We start from the raw sequence: 18,399 nt of genomic DNA, 5'->3' as shown, positions 1-18,399 counted from the left end.
GGTGACAGCTAACTTGCCACAGAAACAGAGTGTTCTGCTCAAAGAAAGAATGCACTTCTGCTGTTTCCCAGCTGTACAGTGATCAGGACTGTGCCCTGGGGACCCCGAAATGCAGCAGAGCTGGCTGTACTGAAAAACATTTGTGTCACCTGCTGCCACGTGTCCAGGGCCCTGTAACCTAAGGTGGCCGGGCTACAGAGGCTCACGTGCTTCTACAGAAGTTGAGATCAGACCACAGACTACATAAGATAAAGAAGCATTCCAGGTGGATTGAATGAGAGCTCCTACCACAGAAGCCAGGAACTTATTCCTTTGTGTGAGCAGTGACAAAGCAGGACTTGCTGCTTCCCATGATGCAGCGAGCAGACCCTCATCCTGAAGCTTCCCAAAGCCAAGGGCCAATGAAGACACCGGCTCCAGGTGCTGCTACAGCAGATGAGCGTTCAACCCATTTGCCCTCACTGCCTCTGAAGCTGTTCTCATGTTCTGCCTTTAGAGACACAGAAATAGAACTCCTCTGCTTGCCCGTGATATAAGGTGTCAGGAGCACCAGCCACACGCACCTCGGCACAGGATCTCTGCCTCAGCGAGCTGCAAGCTCAGCGATCCCCTTTCACTGCAGCCAGTCACAGATTACTGGAGGGGAAAACAAAGCCGGCTTCGGCAGAGTCATGAGAGCCTCCCACAAGTCCTGCCCAGCTCTGGATGCCCTGCTGCTCAGCCCTGGATGCCCTGCTGCTCAGCCCTCCTGCTGAAGGCTGCCTCTCCCCCACAACAAGGCCACGAGAACCTCGTTCTGGAGAAGGCTCCTGCTCTCTGCACCTGCACGCTGTTTTGTGAGAGGTTCCTTCAGCAAGCTACAGGTGGTTTCACAAACATTTGCCTTTAGCACCCGGCAGAAAGCGTACATCCCACCCCCCTCAGTGCCACGATGCCTTCCAGATGGGAGCTGTTGAACCGTGGGTGGAAAAAACAGGCTGATTCAGCTCATCACATTTGGAAGATGCAAGTGTCTCAGGTGCAATTAGGCTGCCTGGAGGAAGTTAATGTTAGACTGCAAGAGGTGACCAGTAAAGGGACAAAGTGCTGCCTTCCCTGTGCGTGGCACGGGGGCACAGCACTGGAGATGTATTACAAAGCTTCAGAAGCCATTACACCCAACTTCAGTACGCTTAAAAATACAGTGTATGATCAGCCTCAAAAAAGTAGCTTTTAATAAAAATAGGGCACATTCTTAGAATATAAAGCATACAGTCTCACTTACTAAATGAAGGTCAAGTCAAATCAATGCACAACGTCATTCTCAAGGCAGGTAGCACAAGGCATTGTAATTATATAGAACGTAACCAATATTCACAAAAACAAGCTTTTCTTCCACAGGTGGCAAATACGCCAAATTAAGTCTAGACCAGAATCAAGAAACAAGGGTTGAATGCCTCCCCTACCCCCTACATTCTCAGTATGAAGTGCCAAGCATCTTAACGAAAAAGAACATGCAAACACTCATCGAGAGGTCAGAAGAGCTACTGAGTTTATGAAAGTTTGTATATAGTTTTGCTCTTCGGTTTTTCCAGGCTACTTCTTACTTCAACACCCCCTCCCCAGGCACCAGATAATTCTTCACATTTCATTTTTTCAATTCCCTTTTTGTCACTGTCCTCCTTCTACCTGAGGTGGAGGCGTTGGCTTGCCATTTAAGGTCATTTGCTGGGGTGGCTGATGCCCTGGAGGTGGCACTGGGGTGGTTTTTAACTTCTTGGTGTCCACTTTTAAAGGATGCTCTTCCTCTTCCTCATCTGAATCTTGCAAGCCGTATTTGGAAAAGTGTGCCACCTGCGGAACGAGAAGAACAAATACGTCAAAGCTCGGAAGCAGGGAGCCCAGCACCACGTCCAAGCAGCTTCTGGAGAGCTCTGAGGACGAGACTCCTCAACCTGAGTACCACTGCCACCCACGGAGCAAGGACGCGCTCCCACTGAACGCCTTCAGCCCTTCAAGTTTTGGCCAGTTCAGTGAGGACAGTTTGCACTGCACGAAAGGACTTGAGAGTTTAGCACAGTCTGAATTCAGTTCTGCGAAGACAGTAACTTCAGACTACTTCAGATCCCCCAGTCAGCTCGCAACGAGAACAGCAGCGTTACCTTGAACACCCAAGATCCGGTCTCGGGGCGGTACTCCTTGAACCGAGCGCCCTGCTTTCGGGACACGGATTCCAGCCTGCCCTCATAATTCATCTCCGCCAGTCGTTCTGGGCTTTTTATCAAGCCACGAGAAGTTTTATCCGTAGGCCAAACTCCATCTAAGGTAACTTCAGCTCGTCTGTTAGAGACGGACAAGAGCGTGAGAGACGGCAAGGTTTTAACGCAGGCTCCTGCAGCCCCCCAGGAGCTGAGCACTGGCCCTCTTGGTGGACTTGCTGAACCTCACAAGAGCTTTCTAACCAAACTCCTGCTTAAGAAACTCGTAGATACCCAGCGACCATACAGTGCTGCAACCTGAAGGCCCACTGTACAGTTACATATCCCAGGTTAGAGCACTACCTGTTGAGACCTTCCCCAATAGGGGGCTTCCTGTCATCGTCGGGGTAGACAATAACTTCTTTCCTGCGGATGTGTACAATGTCATCCAGATTCAGGTTAGTCAGATTTACTTCTCCTTCAAAGAAAATTGATCCATAGCCTGGAAAACAAAGACAGCCAAGCCTCACAGCTTGCCCTTGAATCGTATCTCCTGACAGACAGCTTAAGCTCCTGCTGCACTTCTCTCTTCCCCAGCTTACCACCGAGCCTGGTCTCAGCACAGAGCACAGGTGACTCCCACTTCCCAGGATGAAAATACTGAAGATGTCAACAACTTTTTTTACTGTCAATCCTCTTGCACTGAAAGCTTTTCGTACTGATATTGCCAACAAGTGCCAACCATACTCTCCATTTCACAGCACGTTTAGACCAAGTGTTTAAAGTAGTACGTGCTACATGGGTTTTTTAATTATAAAGAACACAGCTCAGGCTGAGGCTCTGTGTTAGAGCTCAGCTAGCTCCAGTGCAGGCAGGAATTAAGAGGGAAACAATGATCAGTTTTGCATTCTGCTCCCACAAGTTTCCCTTTCACAATCTCTCTGTTCAAGGACAGTGGGCATCCTAAAAGCTACAGATGTTTTGGCCACGTTCCCATTCCAGCTTTCAGAGCACGCACCCGCTGAGCACCATCAATTTGAAAGACTTCTCATTTTCGGTGTGAGCTGGTCACAGTGCAGGGGAACTGCTCATAACTGAACAGTACAGAACTCAGATCCGAATTCCACAGCTTTAAAAATCATCACTTCTAATGTAAATAACAGGAAATGCTTTAGGTGCTTACCTTTACGGCCTATGGTGAAGTCAGTCACGATACATTCATTTCTGTCATTGGTAAACCTAGCCAGCTCCTCCATGGATGGGATGGTGTAATAGCCAGCTCTTGTTAGAACAATGCCTGCAATGGGAAGAACACTGAGAACTGTGCTGATGGCAGAACTGTAACACTGCTGGTGTCCCAGCTGTCCAGGCTTGTGGAAGAAACAGAATGATGGTTCTACACAAACTGAGCAGCAGTGCAACAAAAGCAGAGAAGTGCCCCAATTCAGGAGCCACGGCAGGCTCCTGCAGCCTTACAGCCTGTCTGTATCAGAGATCAGCAGCAGATGTGCAGGCAAAAACAAAAGAGACACAAATACATAAGGCAACAATTGACAGGAATTCCTTCAGCTCCTCATTTGGGAGCTCGGGCACCTGCCGACCCAGACACAGCATTTTGCATTTAGCACTCTCCAATGCTATTTTCAGCTATTAATTTGTCTCACGATTTTCAAAATCCACAAGCAATCTAGAAGCATTTTGCATGCACAACTTCTTGCCACTGAGGCTCCTGAAAACATTTACTCTGCACCCATCACCTCTTGGTTTTGTAAGATGCCACGTATCAAATGAAAGGGTGAGAAAGTCTTTTCCTCTTCAGCTTCTCCAGACCACTCACAAGTTAATAAAGCTAAGACAGCCCTGCACCTCTCTACCTGAGAAGCTGGAAGTCTTAGTGAAGTAGAAGCGACCTGAGGCCTCTCAGCCTCCCCTACATTTTCCAGTTTTACTCCATGCTAAACCAGAATTGAAAGCACTGAAACAGATGCAACACATCCACGGAGAGGCGTAGCCATGGGGCCCACTCCTTTGCTGGAAACTTCCGAAATGCTCTTTGCAATGTTGGTATGAACCACGAGTCTCAACAGATCTAGAACTCCAAGTCTTCTGCCTGGACTGCAGACAACTGTCTGCTGTGGTAGAACTGCACACTGGGGCTTGCTGCTTCTCCCTTCCACACATCTCACTACAGCAGCTATCACAGAACTGGGTGACGAAATGCAACTGCTCAGCAACTCATCCAAGGAATCGTGCGCGAGGCACGAGAGGGAAAAACACGATCTGGACCCTCAAGACAGGAGGAAGCAAAACACAACAGAGGCACCGCTCTGCCCCCACCCACAGCCTCACCTGCAGGATGGACGTGGTGCACCGCCTCGGTCTCCTCGTCACGTTCATCCTGAAGGGAATCGTCGTGGAACGAGGCGTCCTCACTGCTGCCCTCCAGGCCGTTCCGCAGGGCGGCCCGCGGGTTGAGCGCCGCGATGGTGTCATCCACGTTGTTCTGGTGTTTGTGCACGCTGTTCTCGGGGCTCTGCGGGATGGGCTTGGCAATGGGGTTGGTGTAGAACTTGGTCACTTCGTGGTGGTCGTCCTCCTCCTCGCGTTCACCGTCTTGCCTGTGGTTTTCATCAGGAGGGACCGACAAGAAGAACCTGAAGAAACGGAGAACAAAGGAATCGCATTGCTTCGTTCTAACGGACTCACGTCAGCACTAAAATCCGGTGTCTTTTTCACAGAAGCCTAGAATGGCCTGGGTTGAAAAGGACCTCAAAGATCATCTGGTTTCAACCCCCTGCTGAGTGCAGGGTCGCCAACCACCAGCCCAGGCTGCCCAGAGCCACGTCCAGCCTGGCCCTGAATGCCTGCAGGGACGGGGCATCCACAACCTCCTTGGTCAACCTGTTCCAGTGCCTCACCACCCTCGGAGTGAAAAACTTCCTCCTAATATCTAATGTAAACCTCCCCTGTCTCAGTTTAAAACCATTCCCCCTTGTCCTATCACTCTCCATCTCTTTGTACAAAAAGCAAACGTTACTACTCAACAAACTGCAGGGGCAGCAGATTAAGGGAAGCCATTACTCATTTCCCTTTACTCTGCCCCTCTTGGAGCCCTCTGGCATTCTGCATCTCATCGGGGCCTCCCAGTGTAAGAAAGACACTGACACTTTCAACGCAGCCATACCACGAGGACCTCAGCGGGCGTGTGCCCCATAAGGGGAGGCTGAGGAAATGGTGTTGCTCCATTTTGGAGCCTGAAGGAAAGGTGTGGAGGGAAGCATAACAGCAGCTTTCCAACACCAGAAGACAAGAGTCAGGGTATCCACAGATATGCAGGGCAGGAAGATGAGAAACAACGTTCAAATTAAAACAAGGGAAGCAATGAGGACAGCCGAGCATTGGAACAGGGACAGAGAGGGTGTGGAATCTCCATCCCCAGAGATCCATACTGGATAAAGTCTTCAGCAACCCAGTCAGAATTCAGTGTTGACTCTGCTCAACAGACATCACCTCCCAAGGTCATTTCCAACCTGAAAGATTCAGGGATTCGAAGGCATCACACTCTTACAGACTTTTCTGCCCCAAACACAGTTTTAGAAGCATGGAATGATTAAGTCCTGCAGACACCGAGATCAGAGCAGACACGAAGATGCTACTGTTACAGCCACTCTAAAACAACAGCTTCAGAGCTGTCTGCTGTACACAGCTGCTGGCAATGCAGCTAACAAATGCTCCTGTCCTATTAAGAACCACCTAGGTTAGGACTAAGATGGTTAGAAAGAAAGTTTCTCCACTCCTGTAATCAGTTTTCACTTCTAGCAGCTTTCAATACAATCAAGAAGTTGAGCTACTCAGGATTTTTCTGCCCCCTCCACGGGCTGGGAAAGGAAAAACAAAACAACCAAGGGGTTAATGGGAACGATGGCCACAGCTTTTCAGAAGTTGGTGTACTGGCTGCGGCAGGGAGGGGACAGGACAGCCCAGAGCTTCCTCACTGCTGTCATGCAGCGCAATCTCAGTACTGTGACACATCTGGATTAGCAAAGCTGTTGTGGAATTCCCAGATTACCGAGGAGGACTAAACAGAGAAGGCTCTCCTCACCTCAGGCTCAGGTTTAGCATTTCCCTCAAGAAATGGCACAGTTTGTCCCTACAGGAGGCGAGGGGGGACATATCCACAGAAGTCATCCCTCTGAACTCCCCATTTTGGGTGCAGTGAGCTGGTATGTAGCCATACAGGTAGAACAGATGGCCAGTCTGAGAGCAGCTCAGCCTCCCAGAAGGTCAACTTGCTTCCCACAAATGGCTAGTATGACATCCCTAGAAATCATTACCTACTTTATTAACCATCATTTAGAGGCAGGAATAACGAGTTCGCACTTCTTTCACGTTTAAACACGCACATCACCCATCACCATACCTGTCTCCATTCTCTGGGTACTCGGATGGAGATGCCAGGTCATCGTTCTCACGATTGACAGGCGAGAACAGACTGCTACCGCTGAGGTTCTTCAAAACCAACTTTTTGATGCTCTTCCTGAAAAAGAAAAAGCAAAGAGAAATTGGGATACACCCACCACATGGATGTTTCATTTGAGTTTTCCAGGGACTGGGAACATCTGTGTAAGACCTGTTCCCACACTCAGGACACACAAAATCCTAAGAGCACTGTAGAAGACGAGTTATTAAAAGCTTTTTTTTGGAACCCCATGCTAAGCTTTGGCTTGTGAGTAAATAGAAAAAGCACAAGTAGTTGAAAGCTTCAAAACCCAAGTTCAGTAAAACGCAGTAATACCTGTTTTCACAGAACAGTGCTCTTCCAGCAGGAGCACACAACCCTGCACAGGAAGCCTGACCCACAGGTGCAGACCTTCTTCTAGCACAGGGACACTTCAGGAGCAAACTGAAGGCCACACCAGGAATCACTGCCTGCAGTGTGCAGCCCCAGCACCCCCACCAACCACAGGAACATTTTAAGCACCTGCTTTTCCTGACTTTCTTGTTCATTTGGTGTTTTTCAATAAAACACTAATTCCATAACCTGCTCTTTCCCTGCGAAGTGAGCAGATGTTTCAGCCTAAATTAAAAATAAACTAAGTTCAAAAATTACTTTTTTTTTTTTTAGTTTGAGCTTAGAGGCTCCTTCAGTGACTGACTCATCTTTCCCCGAAGTATTTCTGTTTGTTTAAATAAAAATGAAAACCACCTACAGCCCTTTTCAGTTTGATTGCCACCAGTGTTCCTAAGGACTGAAACCAAAAGCCTCAGTAGGACACATCCACAGCACTACTCCTCAATTCCAACAGAAACAGCTGTGAGTCTGACACAGAACCAGCATTAGGCCATCAAATCATCCACCTTCCTTCAAACTGACAGTATTAGCAAGCCTGATGACTCTACGATCTCAGCTGCAGGGAGCTGCACACTGTACAAACTTCCCTTATATCATTTCTAACTGTCTTCATAGAAGCTTCACTCCAATTATCACCTCACGTTACAGCTTACTTGCAGATAAGTTTAAGGTAAGCCTTTTTATCTCCTCTATAGAAAATATTTATCTCCATTTATCTATCTTCAATCCTCTTACTGCTATTCATACTTGAATCAGGTCACAAAAAGCGGTGGAATTCAAGACTTCCTCTGATCAGAAGAACTGAAGCGACGCTACGAGTTCTTCTTGCATCTCCTCCCTCCAAGATGCAGAACAGAAGAACTAACCTTGGCATGAAGGCACCGTTGGCCAGGGATGGCTCATCGTCATCCAGACCATCAAAGAGCTGGGATTTAGCAGAGCCAGCAGACTGCAGAGCTTTTGGTCGCACTCTGGTTGCTGGACGCGGGGTCAGTTTGTAGTGGGTGGGTGTTGTTAAGGCTTTCTGAGCTGCGGGGTTTGTCGGTTTCAGCCGCTGGGGAGAAAAAAAAGAAGCAGAATTGGAGTTTCCATATCATGTATTGTAAGGGGATGTGGAAGGCAGCAGTACCTGCTCGGTTAAGGTGATCCAGCCACGGGGCTTAGAGAAGTAAAAGACACGATGGGACACCAATAAACAAGGACAGACACAAAGCTGGCTGATGACAGCTAACAGAAAATGCTGAAGAGCAGAAGTCTCCAGTCACACGTCGATGGGCAAAGACACTAAAAGCAAAGTCTGAACTGGCCCTGCCCGGAGCTGTAACTGCTAAGCAGCAGGAAACCAAGAACATGAGGATTTTGGATATTCCAGGGAGACCATGCAAGCCTAAAGAATGCTTAGAGGAAGCTACAACGAAGGGGGACAAACTAAACAGGTATGAAACAGGCTGGCCGTGTGTACACCCCTATCAGTCAGTCAGTATGACTGTGTGACTGAGCCCTGTGCCTGATCACAACCATCTCTCCTTTCTTTTTAATATTAAAAACTTGAACTATCTTTCAGTGTCATCTCTCAGTTTAACTTGTGTGGGAGAATTCAATTGGAGAGAGATGAAGGAGTGAATGTGGGGCCAGCATCTGGAGTTGTCCTGGCAAGGATATCAGGCAGGTGAGTCAGCAGCTAGGAGGCCTCAGGATCTGGGCAGAGGTATTGGGCAAAGAGACAAAGCCAAAGCTCAAAAAAATCCACAAATGTGCAGGTGAATGCACAGAGCACGAGTCTGTGTGCTTTCACTACGGAGCTTCAGCCCTCGTCAGCCAAAGACAAAGAAGTGATTTGGCTGTCTCTGCTTTGTCTCTGTGAGTCCCCGTGGTGTTCTGTGTGGGTGCTGTTGAAGGCAGTGCCTTGGCTATGTAGGGTGCTGCCTCAGTGTGCTGTGTGTAGGCAGACACCTGCACCTGTGTGCCCGTGATCCATGCCCAGCCTCACAAAGGGCTGAGCCTGCACACAGGAAAGCAGCAGCCATGTCCTTCAGCCTGGGAAGGAGACCCCTGGGAGCACCGTGATGGCTTCCGCCAACTACGCAGGAACACTCAGCCTCCAGAACATGGAAGGACAGCGCTGATAACATCCCTTAGCCCTTACAATTCTGAGAAGTACGTTTAGTTGGTTTTTAAACTGATCAACAGGTCAGAAGCAAAGCTCAAGCAAAACGCTAGAAATTCGCCCAACACAGACAGTCACACAATGCAACTTGCTGCAGGAACTCCAAAGTCAAAGCAGAGATGTGTCAGAAGAAGTAAACGAAGCCCCAGGACAAGCAGTTTGTCCTGGAAAGCATTAAGAAAAAAAGCTAATCCTGCATCAGTACATGAATGGCATCATTACACTGCTCACTGCATACCTGAGTGAAGGAAGATACGACAGAGAGTACAATACATAAACTGAAGCCATTTCAAATCTTTCCCAGAACACTGGGTTTAATGCACTCACCTCTTCTTTCTTCTTTGGGTCTGACATGGGGTTTCTGAAAAGTGGAGAATCTCCAAAGGGGGAATAAGTCAAATTATTGAGGTGCTGCTGGAGGACTGCCTGCTGGGCAGCCGACGCGTTGGGATCTGTCAGCGCTGTAAGAAGAACAACAGTGTGCAGCAATCAACAGATTTCTTAACAGAATCAAGGTAGACAGAAGAAACAACCCCTCAGCCAGAGGATCTCCTCGCGGGAGTTCCACATCCTAAATTAACAGCATTCCTTTTCCCCCGCTCTTCAGAATTCTGAAGGAAGAAATCACATCCCGTTTCTTCCTTAGAATTTGGAAATGCGTCCGTTAAAAACTGAGAGTGTACAGAGCCCCAAGAGCAGGACAAGCCTGGCCTTCCAAAATCTTTACCTAGTATACTGGCTTTTTGAGGCATTAATATGTTAAATTTATGGAAAATAAAATACTCTTGGCTGCAATTCTGACGTTCCTGCTGCAGTGATCAAACACAGAGCCTCTTAAAAAGGCCTCTTAAATCTGTCCATCTTACAGCACCCAAATGTAGTTCCCATTAAGATTCTATAGAGATCACATTATGAAACGTTTAAGAGCACAAAGCATCTTATTTTTAATTCCAGGAACTAAAAATCTTTTGATCCACCCCTGCCTGCTCATGCAGCAGCAGCTCCTCTCTGACAATCTCACAGCCCACGCGAGCACGGAGGTGAGCTTCAGACAGCAGCCAGCTTTCATGGGCCCCTTCCTCCCACACAGAGCTGTGTGCCACCCCCTCCCACATCCCACTGGAAACCATTTTCCTGACACTGCCACCTGCGATGGGCTACAGCACCATGGCCACGTGTGCCACTCCTTGAGTGCTCAGCTCTGCCCAACAAGATGCAGCTGCAGCAGGAGGCAGGCACTGTGACTTCCAGAACGACACCTGTGACTGAATCTGCGCTCACTTGGTGAGTAGCCTTGGCTCCCCCAGTCAGAATGACAAAGGAAACTAATGCTACATTCCTCTTTTTAAAATTACCTACTGTCACTGCCCCAACCTGACTGCAGGGAAGCATCCTACCAAGCTTGAAAGGAAAGCACTAAAACATCTGCAAGCGTTAATAATGTTAAGTAGCTGTGAATTACACTCGAAAGAACATACACGTGACACGGAGCAGGGAAAAACACCAGGGCCTGCCTTGCTACTGAGAGCAGCAGCAGCCTCAGACACACACATGAGCGTTTGTTCTCCTCCACACTACCTGAGCAGGATGATGTATTTCCATGCTTAGACATGTTTGAAACCAGGAAGGAAGCAGCAGCTGAACTGGGGCTCATGTGCACTTACCCACAGCAGGCTGAGGGGCTCCAAAGCCCAGAGTAGCAGTTGATGTATTGAATCCTGGTGCTCCGAATGCTCCTGTTCCCAGCGTCCCACCAAGTTTAGGCTGGGTGTTTCCAAACAACGAAGTCTGTCCTGCTCCAAGTGCTACAACAGGAGAAAGCTCACTATAACACTTTGAAAAACTTACTAACCAATTTATCCCACACAGAACCCATTATCAAATTGCAAGAAAGACTCAACGTGTCCATGAATGCTACAGACGCTCCAGACTCACGCAAATCAGACTAAGAGAGATTTCAAGGCCTGCCTCCCATTTTCTGAGCCATTAGCCACCACCAGAAGTAATGCTGCCCACAGCTTCTCACAGGCCATTCAGCACAGAACTAAGCACAGCTGTGTAGCACTGATTTGAGACAGGTTCGTGACTTCAAGCCAAAGCTTCTGCACCCACTGCTGTATCACCAGGGTTAGCGAGCGATACAAAGACTTTATCAAAGTTTGAGGACTGTGCTTCAGCTGACAAGAACCAAGCCAGGAAACTGCTTACCTGTTCCAAAGCCTGTCCCAAGCCCTGTTCCCAGAGTCCCCGTTGCAGGCTTATTTCCAAACAAGCTATTTCCAGCATTGTTGGCACCAAAACCTTCAAGGACACAAACAGCAGTTCATTAATCTAAAGCTATAAGCAATGCAATTTAAAACATAAATAAGCATCAGCCACTCCAAGACAGCTCTGCCACAGTGAAGGTCAAATTTAACACACCATTCCCAAAAATGCATGTTAAACAAGCAGCAAGAAGGGACTTTAGTGGTAAAAAAAACATACATGAGTTATGAACATACAAGTAAAAACATTAGTAGAGAAATTCACTGTCTTGCTTTCTTAAGCTTTTTAATTTGTTACAAAATCCGATGTTTTATAAAGCCAGAAAAGACACTATGATGCTACAACAGGCAACAGAATAAAGCACATTTAGTTTCTTCAACTGCCTGCAAGGAACATACCCTCTGTATACTGTTTATACCACACACACACTTCTGATTCTCACTGAGAAAGCAAGCTCTGATTCAGAAGAGTGCACAGCTCCAAAACGCATCTCTAAACATAACCCAAATCTAGCACTAGACAGGCCAGATTTTAAACTGAAGGCTGTGAAACCATTCTGTGAATGGTTAATTCTGCGAGCATTCATCAGTGTGAGGACAGAATTAAACCAAAAAACTGCAGTTGCAAACTGACATCAGAAACGCCCTGGAACCGAACTCCACTTCTCCTGCACACTGTATTACTGCAAACCATGCAGGGAGATTAACACAGACACTGCAGCTGCTACTGTTCACTGCCACTCAGCACCAATGCACTAACGTGGCTGCCTTGCTTCTAAGTGCCTTGCTGAGAGCTATTTCCAAACAAAATGTGGTTACAAATGGCCCAAGCTCGGTCACCACCATGGAGCTGTGCCCGTTGCAGTGCTGCCCTGGCAGTCTAAGAGCTCAACAATTCCTTCCCTCTTTCTGGAAGATTGATATGGCAGAATAATCACTTTTTTCAACTGTTTTTGTAGACAAAAAAAAAGGAGATGCCGGGATCTCCAACGTTCTAAAACCAGCCCTGCTCCCTTTCAGGAACACAGTCCTGTTGCTCTGTGGCAGGAGACAAGGGAAGGCTGACGTTGCCTTGAACAAGTACACGTTTCTCCTGCCTGACCACACACTGAACAGCCAACACAACATCAGCGTCAGAGGCAAACATTAATGCAAGATCCCGGCCTTCAGAACCACAGATTCTCACAGAGTGAAAGACAGCAGCTATCAGTGAAACTGTTTCTTCTCTCTCTTATATATTATATATATATATATATCTTATATCTGCCATCAAACTGCAGGTATCACTGTTTTTATCCTATGTCCCTGAGCACTCCTCTGCAACCAGATGGGTCTAACAAGCTGTAGATACACAACATTGAATAAGTTCTTTGATTTCAATAGCTCTTAATTACAGGTTACACCTCCCTAAGCACTAATTGAAATAGTGGTACTTCTACTTAACCACCTACGTCGTAAGTCAGGGAGCACCACAGAGGAAAGGTACAAAGCAGGATCCAAGGCATTCCTCTGCAGCAACCCATGGGAAGGAGGGCTTACCTGAGGACTCTAACACCCAACCACTCAGCATGCGACATTCAGCAGCCAGGTGTGTGGTATATGCAGTATAGTTTTTAAGTGATTGAATCCCACTTTTTTTTATATGTACCAAAATTGGAAGTGTTTGTATTGGTTCCTAAAGTCAGGGTTGGTTTGTTACCAAAGAGCCCGCCGCCCGTGGTTGTACCAAACGAGGTACTGGTCGTGGTGGTTCCAAATCCAGCAGGCTTGCTACCAAACAGGGTCTGGAAGGAAGAAAACATGAATTTGGAAACCTGACAGCACGATATTAAAAGAAGCGTATAAAGTTACACTGCAGGCAAGAAGCAGAACTAAAGCCAAGCACAACTCCAACCACACAACCCCAGCTCCCAGCATGGCGTCACGTGCAAGCCACACACACTAGTGTACAGCAACCTCCTTCTGGAAGCAAAGTTTTTCACTCCTCTAGCCACTCCCACAGAAAACACATTAAAACCCCAATACCTGGCTATCGAGAATCAAGTTCATTCTCAGGAAGGGAGCACCAAAATGTAAAAGCTTGTGCTTTTGGCAGTAAGCAGAGGCACCCCCAGCCATACACAGGCAGGTGCTCGCTCTCCCTGACTGTCCTGCATCACTCAAGACATTACTAGCTCTATTGACTAGCTCGATTTACAAGAAACTCCACTACTTTTGCACCTTAAGTATCTTAACTTGGACAACACTGCTTGGAGTGAGGTCAGCACACAGTAAGAGGACTCTAGATGCCATTTCATTTCATTTTAATTTTTTTTTTTTTTTTTTTTTAAAGTGTGAACGTACCGAACCGCCAACACCAAATCCCGTGTTCGCTTGTCCAAACAGACCGGTCCCGGTTCCGAATGCAGTGCCAGCATTTGTGCTGGCAGCTGTTCCAAACAGGCCTCCGGGCTGCGAGGGCTGCGTGGCCCCAAAGAGACCCTACAAGAAGGAACTCCGTTAAGGTAACGCCTCGCGCCGATGATGGAAGGCAAATATAAGAAGTCTGTTAATAAACCAATACTGCAGTGCTTTCCCTTTCGATGGGGGGGGGGGGGGGAAAAGGCAGGTGAAAAACATTTCAGGAGCTTCATTCATTCAGGGAACTGGTTACTAAAAGGAAAACAAAGGAATTTGTGCTCCATACTGTGATTTCCTCCCCTCTCTGAGTGATGAAGATGGGAAATAACCATTCCAGCAGGTTTTCTGAGAGAAGTCGTGGCATGCCAAGAAGGAATATAGCACATCCGTAGCCAGAGCTGCTGGCTATGCAACATGTTACAGCCATGTAGTCTCTCTCTATCAGATGAGCCCACCAATTATGCTCATTAACCATCAGAAAGTACAGAAGTGTTACTAAATTTCCACAGGGTGTTCACAATCAATAACAATGAACAGAATTTTATCAGCGGCGTGAATATGATTGGAAATACTTGAGCTGATGAGAGCAGACACCTTCAACAGAATGGGAACAGCTACCTGTGAAAAGCTGCAGGCTTTTATTGTCAACTGTGAGCTTCCACTATAAATGAAGAATTCTGGTTGGTAAGAAGCCCCTCAGCCAGAGAGCAGCATTCAGAGCTTTGCATTCTAGTTCTAAGGAAGCTGTGTTATAATCTGAGGAAGACCAGGATCACCGTATCACAGCCTCCCCCGTATAGCTGGAATAGGCATACCACAACTCATTAAGGGTGTAAACAATTAATCTTACCATCGTGCTTGTGTTTGGCTGTCCTAGCGTGCTGGTATTCCCAAAGGGAAAGCCTGTGTTCTGCGTCGTCGTGGCCTGACCAAATGGTTTGTTAAACAGACTCGTAGTTTGAGTCTGCTGGCCAAAAAGTCCCCCTGTCGTTCCTGTTCCAAAGCCAGTCGTACCTACAACACAAAGAAGGTGGTTTAAAAAAAAAAAAAACCTCGAGTATTTATCCAAATCCACACTCAGAACATTCAATTTAACACCCTGAATTACCAGCAGATTTAATATGATAGACATATCTGACCAAAAAGACACCATTTCTCATATGGCCCACTTGTTACTCACGGGACAAGGAAAGCTGTGGCACCTGCAGGCGAACAGAGCCACCTGGGCAGGAGGCAGCCAGAGTTCCCTACGCTGATAACGGGGTTCTGCAACTCCCACAGCTTTGCCCATGGAAGAGCTCTTGCTTCTTCTCATTGACAACTCTCCTCACTATCTCTGCAGAGCTCTCTTCAGAGCTGGCCCCAGGGGAAGCACAGGGAGCCCAGGACAGCCTCACCAGGCAGGCTGCACAGCCAGCCTCCTGCACAGTTACCTTTCTCAAGGACTGCAGCTTAGGTCAGCCCCCACAGCAAGCCCAAAGATAAAGCCCAGCAGGGCCTGCCATTAAGGACTGACAACTTGAGAAGCAGCAAAGAATTGCTTCTGTTCCCAGCAGGTGTAGGGTTTTCATCTGTTTACAGTCTAATTCATAGAATCCTAGAATGGCCTGGGTTGAACAGGACCTCAAAGATCATCCAGTTTCAACCCCCTGCTGAGTGCAGGGTCGCCAACCATCAGACCAAGCTGCCCAGAACCACGTCCAGCCTGGCCTTGAAGGCCTCCAGGGACGGGGCATCCACAAATGGTCAATTCCACAAATGCAAATACCTACTTACATCTAAGCTTATGGCAAAAAGCTGATTGCTTTGCATACCAGTAAGATTTACACTCAAACTTCTCAGGATTTATTTTTCATTTAGTTCAAGAAAGTCCACCGAGTGGTGAGCCCCAGCACCCTGCAACTGCCAGAGATGCAAGCACTTATCTACATGCATTACTTTACATCTGGCTTTTATTTTCCATCCAAGAACACTCAAACAAATGGCGTGAAACCAGGCTGGCACAACGTGCAAGGGTCTGCAGAACAGCTCCTGGCAGTCTCATTAGGTTACTATAAACTTACAGGTCCAACGCTAGGGAATTGATGTTCACTCATTAGTGGAAGAACCACCCTGACTTTATCTTTAACCCACTGATGCTATCCCTGCTGTGCACAGCAGCAGTATCCTGCTGGTTCCACTTCCAATAGCTTCACAGTCCCCTGTGAACTAGCTGATGTCCTTGTAAAGAGATGCTCTAAGGAACTGTCAGCCAGCAAAACTTTGGGGATGCACAAGAAGCGTACAAACCCTGAAGAGCAAGTCAATGCATATTTCTATGGCAAAAATATGGAATGTTGGTAACACACCTAATCAAACTCTAAGCTCACACCAGCGCTTCCTCATCCTTCTCATCGCTGGATTTTAAATAGCTTAATAAAGCATTCATGTGTCCAGTCACAGTTAAGACAGCATGTGGGTGGTACTTACTAGTTCCAAAAGCAGTTTTATTCTGTCCATATGAGAAGCCTGTATTAGTGGTAGAAGAGCCAAAAAGTCCTGTAGCTGTACTTGAAGTAGCAGTAGAAGTCCCAAACAAGCCTGTAGTCGCTCCTGCTCCCACAGGATTCGAGGGCCCTTTCCTATTTGCCATGTAGTCTTCTAAACGCAGCTCCTAGTAAAGGAAAACCCACTTCTCTTTACAGGTTCTTTTTACACAGAATAAGGTTAAAGCCGTGTCACTGGTATGCTTACACACAGCCTGCTCCAGCATCAAGGTTCCACATTTAAAAACTGCATAAACAAGACCTGAGCTTTGATGCATCACTGCAGTTCATGCTTGGGCTTTGATTTTACTACTCTAAAGAAGCCCTCAGGAAACCTGTTTTCAAGGATCAGCTACGCCAACTGGAACAGAAGGGCTTCACGGTTACATCCTTGGGAGCATTAGTTTACATTAAACAACTGAGTTTTGTCTCGGGCTCTGCCATTATCTCATCAGCACAGGACTGCTCCCAGCAGGATCTCTCACCCCCCTGATACACGGCGGGATGGAATTGCAGCTCTTCAGAAACTGCAGTGTACCCATTAAAAACCAACCCCAGTACGATGATGGGTTTTGTTCTGTGACACTTCTGTGGATGGTGTAGATACTGAAAGCTGTGTTCATTAGTAAGCACGCCCAATACTTATCACAGTCAAAAAAAAAGCTCTGCCAGAACAACACTAACAGCCACACCAAATAAATGCGTAGGAACATTATCGACTGACCTCAAGAGATTTGCTTTCATACTCCTTCATGGCAGTAATGCACTGGTGCTTGGTATTGATCGTAGTGCTAACTCCAGATTTGACCATGCTATCCGTGCCGGTTGGCGGCTGCAAGAGAACAGGTTAAGTTATCAGAGCTAAAAGCCAGAGAGATTTTTATGGATAGGTTTAGCTGCTTCTAGGCAGATGCTGTAAAAACCTAGACCTAACACAGGCACTGAAGCAGTGTACACCTGGTATCTTTACAGCTGTAAGAAGGCGTGCTCAGTGGCAATCAGCAGAGGAATTTACCCTACTACCACTGGGAACAACGCAGCGTCATCAGTTTTCGGTTTCGCTTTGCTCAGTAGTTCACTGAAGTTCAGGACACACATCCCCAGCTGCGCCAAGGGATGATGCCATCCCTGATGTTTTCAGCTCTGTTTCCGTCCCACTGGCCCAGGAAGAAGCACACAGTGCCACTCTAACACTGCCCGAGCTGATAGCACAGCTGTGCCTTCAGCAAGACATGCCAAGCAAAGCCCTGCTCCATGGGAGCAGCTAACGGAACTCCCAGCTCGCTTCATTCTCAAACTGAACAGATACTGGGGAGAAAGCAGCCTTTTTGGTAGATAGCAGTTACCCCATTTCCAACAGCTCTTCTTCCAGGCCGTCCTCCATTTTCAACTGCCACGGAACCTTCAAGGACCCCCCCCCCTTAAAGGGAACTCAACCAAAAAACTCGCAGGGAATCGTTATTCAAAATTTCAGTTTACATTGCCAATGCCACGGTGACTTGTAAGAGCATTTATTTTGACCCACATTCCAAAATAGGTTCAGCTGTGATCACCTCGAGCTCTGTGGCACCTCCTGCCTGCCCGGAAGGCTCACCCTGTAACACAGCTGTACACCTTAGTTCAGGGTGTTTAGTTCAGAACAAAGAGGAAGGCTGGGTCTTTGGAGTTAAATTACACACCCCACTTCCACTGCAGCAGTCTGACTAACAGGGTATTTTCAAGCAATTTCAAAACACTGCAGACCTGCACATTATTATTATTTTTTTTTAAGCTCGGTGACGTAGAGCATGCTTTGCACAAACAACTGCAGAATGGTTTCCTAAAGCAAGAGGTTGAATTAAGAAGGTGAAACAGAACTTACATTGAACTTAATGGTTGTGCCAGTTGGAGTAGCAGTAAAACTGGTCGGGCCAAAGAGAGAGCCAGATGTATTTCCAAAAGGATTGGAAGTGGTGTTAGTGGTTCCAAAGAGACCTCCACTGCTGGTACTTGTGCCAAAGTCTTAAGAAAAAAA

The 18,399-nt window shown here is 47.3% G+C and overlaps 1 protein-coding gene across 3 annotated transcripts in view; it reads right to left on the bottom strand.

Annotated features, from left to right (window-relative positions):
• NUP98 (nucleoporin 98) overlaps window positions 1–18,399 on the bottom strand; it is a 34,124-nt gene that overhangs the window by 12,114 nt on the left and 3,611 nt on the right. For 2 of the 3 annotated variants that reach the window (XM_021384077.1, XM_021384078.1), the window contains exons 5-20: window positions 18,247–18,386; window positions 17,110–17,217; window positions 16,330–16,513; window positions 14,711–14,874; window positions 13,804–13,941; window positions 13,160–13,244; window positions 11,405–11,497; window positions 10,861–11,001; window positions 9,524–9,657; window positions 7,896–8,083; window positions 6,598–6,714; window positions 4,527–4,831; window positions 3,361–3,474; window positions 2,541–2,679; window positions 2,142–2,319; window positions 1,669–1,833 (exon numbers count right to left, since the gene is read on the bottom strand). In XM_021384077.1, the coding sequence (XP_021239752.1) occupies window positions 1,669–1,833; window positions 2,142–2,319; window positions 2,541–2,679; window positions 3,361–3,474; window positions 4,527–4,831; window positions 6,598–6,714; window positions 7,896–8,083; window positions 9,524–9,657; window positions 10,861–11,001; window positions 11,405–11,497; window positions 13,160–13,244; window positions 13,804–13,941; window positions 14,711–14,874; window positions 16,330–16,513; window positions 17,110–17,217; window positions 18,247–18,386 (2,393 nt within the window). Of the gene's footprint in view, window positions 1–1,668; window positions 1,834–2,141; window positions 2,320–2,540; window positions 2,680–3,360; window positions 3,475–4,526; window positions 4,832–6,597; window positions 6,715–7,895; window positions 8,084–9,523; window positions 9,658–10,860; window positions 11,002–11,404; window positions 11,498–13,159; window positions 13,245–13,803; window positions 13,942–14,710; window positions 14,875–16,329; window positions 16,514–17,109; window positions 17,218–17,731; window positions 17,823–18,246; window positions 18,387–18,399 lie in introns of those variants that run through there. The other variant, XM_021384079.1, reaches the window with a different exon arrangement.

This window comes from Numida meleagris, chromosome 1 (genome assembly GCF_002078875.1).
Source record: "Numida meleagris isolate 19003 breed g44 Domestic line chromosome 1, NumMel1.0, whole genome shotgun sequence".
In the NCBI taxonomy this organism is placed as follows: Eukaryota; Metazoa; Chordata; class Aves; order Galliformes; family Numididae; genus Numida; species Numida meleagris.
This window is presented reverse-complemented; position numbering and strand designations above follow the sequence as displayed.